The 5,732-nt window shown below is 41.9% G+C and overlaps 1 protein-coding gene across 1 annotated transcript in view; it reads right to left on the reverse strand.

Moving 5' to 3' along the window:
- The window catches only part of LOC116085226 (olfactory receptor 10G3), a 3,312-nt gene extending 883 nt beyond the window's left edge, over positions 1-2,429 (reverse strand). Inside the window, exons 1-2 of the mRNA XM_031362657.1 lie at positions 2,410-2,429; positions 2,134-2,154 (exon numbers count right to left, since the gene is read on the reverse strand). Coding sequence (XP_031218517.1) covers positions 2,134-2,154; positions 2,410-2,429 — 41 coding nt within the window. The remainder of the gene's footprint in view (positions 1-2,133; positions 2,155-2,409) is intronic.
- Positions 2,430-5,732: the final 3,303 nt, after the last annotated feature.

The raw sequence follows: 5,732 nt of genomic DNA on the forward strand, positions 1-5,732 counted from the left end.
CATAGATGACGTGCAAGTGAGGGGGACTGAGGAAGGAGACTCTGGAAACTTGGGGTGGTAAATGGGGAATTTCTGTGGAGCTCTGACCAGTATGGAGGACCTGTGCTCTCTCTCTCTCTCTCTCTCTCTCTCTCTCTCTCTCTCTCTCTCACCTTGTCCCATTTGTAGTTCTACATAGTTCTACATGATAACTCATGACAGCAATCACATTACTGCTGAAACATATCTCCATCTCCAGTTTGTTCTCTTTCAATGAACAAATGGTGGCAGTGAATTTTATTAAACAAAGTCCAAAAACATTTTAAAGCCAAGAGTGATATTGTTATTTCCAATGTTTGAGTGGTATAGGCAGGAAGATCAGGAATTCACGATCCTCCTTAGGTACATAGTGAGTTTGGGCTAGCCTGAGCTTTCTGAGAAATAGAAAAGAAAATCAATCCGTGACAGCTGAACTTCAGAAGGGAACACCTTTCTTTTCCAGATTCTGGCTCCCTCCGCTCACTTTCCAAGCTCTAGGAGTCAAGGAGAACTCATGCTTCTGTCTGACTTCTGGAGTACATTCTTGAGTAGGCCTTCAGCACTGAAGGCTCAGGTGACAGCTCTGGCCTGGGTGTCACCGGTGTTCTAGCTTTTTGCCCCTCTGCTTACAATGAGAAAGCTTAGTTAGTCATATCTTCCCCTAGATAAGCCTCTAGGAACTCATTTGGTACCACCCAAGTACCCAAGAGAACGACAGACCAAAATAAACAGTTTATCAGCTTGCAGGAAGATAGCTTATTCCTATGACTGAAGTGGTGTGCCTCATACCAAGGCACCTCCTTATTAATTATTAGAAACCATATTAGGAATTGCATGAGTATTTCTTCATTTTGAATGGGAGTTAGGGGAATTTGATACAGCATTTTAATCTGGGCTGTCTGAGTTCTGGGGAGTTGGGTCTGGCTCATCACCAGGATCTGTAGTTGACAAACACTTCCTCTTTTACTGTAGATTCACAGCCTTTTCCCGTGGGTGGTAGTGAGGATATATTGATAGAGTTTTATCATTTTCTTCCTGAGTGTGTCTCTCTCAGAGTAGATTCTCTTCCTTACTCCCCCCAACATATATCCCTAAATGACTTTTCATACTATTTTCTAGTTTATGTCAAGGAATTTGTTTTCTTCCTCTGTTTTCTTCTTTTCCTGATCTTCTTCCTCCTTTGCCTCTGCCTGCTCTTCTTTTCCTTCTCTTTTTCCTCATCTTTCTTCTCCTCATTTTCTTCTTCCTACCCCCAACCCCACTTCTAATCCCAATGCTGAGAATTGAGTCTAGGTCCTTGCCTCTTTAAGGCCAATGTCTATACTAAGCTACACCCCAACTGAGACGGTTCTCTAATTACTGTCCAGCAAGAGTAATTTCTTTTGCGAAAGTTCCCATGGCTAGTGAGCTGTAGTCCATTCTCAGTGTGAATTGCAGCCCACCCACACTGAGGCAGAGAGGACAGAATTTCTTAAGCTCATCCTCGCGTGACAGGGAGGTTTAATAGGAGGAGTGCTAATAACACTGTATGTCTATTTGATGCAAATTCATTTAAGGTGCAAACTTTTCCTGTCATTCCTTTTTCTTCTCCAGTTAATTATAAATATCAATATGCAAACTTTCTTTACCCTCTGTCAACACTGTTCCCTCTGGGTCACATCCATTATCATAGATTTTTTAGCATGAAGGTTGGTATCTGTAGGGCAATCGTCCTCTATAATGTAATTTTAATTTATTAATATTCTCTAGACATAGCTCTGAGATAATTTAATGCCTTTTAAGAACAGAGATGGGGAGATGAAGGAAGGGGGAATAGAGAGCCAAGGAGAGAGAGGAAGAAGTATGGCAGAAAAGGAAAGAAACCAAACACTGGTGATGCCTCATTTGGGTGCAGTGTGGCTCATGGAGAGCACTGGACTGTAGCATGTGCATCGGGCTGAATTCACTTCCTGCACTGAAACAGTAGCAACACCTCAACCTTTCCCTCACTGGAATGCGGCAGCAAAAGTCACAGAGTAAGGTTTTATATACATGTACACTTATCCACATAAGAGGAATTTAAGAACAAGAGCCCATGCTTCTTAAGGAGGTCATGGGAATGGCTGGAGAGATGAGAGAGTGAAATGCGCTAATATTCTAGTTAAAAACAAACAGGTCGTAAAGTGATTAATAATGTCATGTGCATTCAGGTAGAGTTCTCATGATCCCCAGAGGTTAAATGACAGAGAAATCTCACAGCCATAATGGAGTGTGGCATCCAACAGAGAGTGTGTGTGTTTCCAACAAAGCCTTGTGGTTGTCTATCCAAAAATAATTTAGTAAAGCATTGGTTTGAATAGTGAGTTTAAGAGTCAAAGAGTCTGACTTGGTGTTACTATCCTCTTTCAATACCCAGATGTAGGTAGCGACATGACTCAGTGGACAGGGCTGGCATTCATGGGAGCTGATAACCTGAGGTCCGTTCCCAGAAACTAGGTTGAGAAACCTGATGTGCTGGTGCAGTTGTAACCTCAGTGTTCCTTGTCCAGCTAGATGGGAAGTGGGGATAGATGTGGATAGACGTGGTGAGTTAGGAGCAGGGGACATGAAGATGGCACAGAAGATCCCGGAACAGCTAGCCTGGAGTAGAGTATGGCTGAAACAAGAGACATCCCTCCTCAACAAGGTGGAAAGAGAGGACTGACTCCTCTAAGGTGTCCTTTGCCTTCCATATGTATACACACACACACACCTCACACACATACACAGCCTTCCCCACACCATACACACACATGCACACATACACCCCCCACATACACAGCCTCTCCCACACCATACATATACACACACACCACATACCATACACACATACACCATACACACATATACCACACACACATAGAGACACATATCCCCCACATACAACATACACATACCATGAATACACACACCATACATATACCACACACACATACCACACACATATCACACACACTGACATGCATACACCACACACACCACACCCCATACATACACTACACACCACACATGCACATGTCACATACATATCACACACAAACACACAAGCACACACACCACAGATATATACCACACACACACACAAACACACACACACCATACATACACAACCTCTCCCACACCATACACATACACACACACCACATACCATATACACATGCACACACATACACTGTACACACATATACCACACACATATAGAGATACTTATATCCCCCAATACAATATACACACACCACACACACACATCATCATAGTATACACACATACCACACACACGTACACACCACACACACCACACCCCATACATACACTACACACCACACACACATATCACATACATGCCACACATGAACACACAAACACACACACACATACACACATGTGTGGGCTCTTGCAAGGAAAAAAAATTAAAAGGCAAACCCCCTTTTAAATACAAAACACAGATATAGCGAACTGCTTCTTTCTGAGGTATGCCCAGTAATCTACATTGGTCTTGGCCTCAATTAGCCAAGGATATGTTGAGTCTGATCTTCCCACCTCCATGGTTGTACTGACACTACAAGTGTGTTCCCACCATGCCAGATGGACAGACAGTGCTGGAAACCCATGCAGGTCCCTCTACCAACCGAGCCACCTCCTCAGCTTTTGTGCAAGTTCTACAGTCAGTCAAAGAGTCAGTTTGTTTCTGTTAATCTACAAAATTACAAAATGTTTTTTTTTTCCACTGCCTATTATTTTATCGAGTGTTTTCTTCATTATTATTATTATTTACTTTTTAAAAATAGGGAATGAGTTTATTTAGCATGCACAATGAAACTTCACAGAAAATAAGGAAATCCTAAAGAAGGTTTGGTCCTGGAACACACACATCATTTTAACAAAAGGCAATCGTGGGAAAGTGATTAGATAAAAGAAAGGAGGTTGGGCTTCTAGGGGAACTGAATGAGGAGACAAGGCGGGGAAGCTAATGGGAGACGAGCCCTTGGTAGCAAGGCCTCTGCAGACTCCAGCTGATGCTACTTACAGTGCTGAGCTGTCTTCTCTGCTCAGTCAAGGAAACAGAAACAGTCACATGTGGGAAAATAGTCACTGCAGTTTATTGTTTACATACTGTTACAGTTACGAAAGGAAACTTCAGCTGTGCTTTTGGAGAAAGGGAGAAAGCAGGAAGCTCATTTTACATCTGTAGTGTCTTCATTTGTTTGTTTATTTATTCACTTATTTTGATTAAGAAAAATTTTTTTCAGTCCTCTACTATACACATGCTGCCTGAACAATCAGACCCCTCCATGTGCAGTCTTTGGTTGGTGGTTGAGACCCTGGGAGCTCCGAGGGTACTACTTAGTTCATATTGTTGTTCGTTCTAAGGGGCTGCAAACCCCTCAGCTCCATTGGTCCTTTCTCTAACTCCTTCACTGGGGACCCTGTACTCAGTTCGATGGATGGCTGTGAGCCTCTACGTCTGTGTTAGTCAGGTGCTGTCAGAGCCTCTCAGGAGGTAGCTATCGGCCCTGTGAAAGTTCTGTGCCCCAGTGTAGGGGAATGCCAGGGCCAGAAAGTGGGAGAGGGAGGGGTGGCAGGCATGGGGAAGTGGGAGGCAACAGGGGTTTGTTTTTGTTGTTTTTGTTTGTTTCTTTGTTTTTTTGAGGGGAAACTGGAAATGGAGAAATTTACATGTAAATAAAGAAAATTAAAAATAAATAAATAAATAAATAAATAAATAAAAAGAAAAAAATTTTTGAGACAATGTTTCTCTGTGTAGCCTTGGCTGTCCTGGAAATAACGCTTTAGACCAGACTGGCCTCAAACTTAGAGATCCACCTGTCTCTGCCTCCCTGCTGGGATTAAAAGCATGCACCACCACCAACCACCTCACTTAATCTGCAGTGTCTTAATTGCCCAAAATTACTCAGACCAAAATAATCTTCGTGTTCAAGTGGACTTAATTGTTTGTTTAAAAATTTTTTTGAGGTGGGTCACATGTCTGTCTGGCCCTGAGCTCTTGTTTCCCTGTCTTTATCTCCCAAGCACTAGGTTTGCGCGCGCATGTCAGCATTCACAGCTCTGAAGTAACATATTTTGAAGGGGCATATCTGAATCCCTCTCACTAACGAGTATCATTAATGCATTTTTATATATGTTTTATATGTTTGTATCACCCTTTAATTTTCAAAGATTTTTTTTTTTTTTTTGAGGGGCAGGATCTGGTCCTAACTCTACTCACGAATCTTACTTAGCTCTTGTCCTTTTCCTGAATTTTACAAAAAAATTTTACAAAAAATTTTAAACCAAAAATAATGTAAAGATGAACTATGTTAAAATGTATACATAAGTGTGTGTGTGTGTGTGTGTATGTATGCCTGTAGTGAGAAAGTGTTGTAATGAAATCTGAGAAAAGTGAATAACAAATTCCAAAAAGAATATAAAGGGCTAGTCTTGGGGTGGTAGATGCCTAAACCTAGCATTGAGGAGGCAGAGGCAGGCAGATCTCTATGACTTTGATGTCATCCTGGTCTACAAAGTGAGTTACATGTCAGGAAGGGCTACATAGTGAGACCCTGTCTTATAAAAACAACAAAACTTGAGAAGAATATAAAGCCTTTAGTAACTAGTCTGGATTATACATTCAAAATACTGACACAACAACCAGGCCCCTGCTAGCCTAATCTAACTGGAACTGTGGGTAGAGCTGG

The sequence above is a fragment of the Mastomys coucha genome, unplaced genomic scaffold (assembly GCF_008632895.1).
Source record: "Mastomys coucha isolate ucsf_1 unplaced genomic scaffold, UCSF_Mcou_1 pScaffold9, whole genome shotgun sequence".
NCBI classification, from domain to species: domain Eukaryota; kingdom Metazoa; phylum Chordata; class Mammalia; order Rodentia; family Muridae; genus Mastomys; species Mastomys coucha.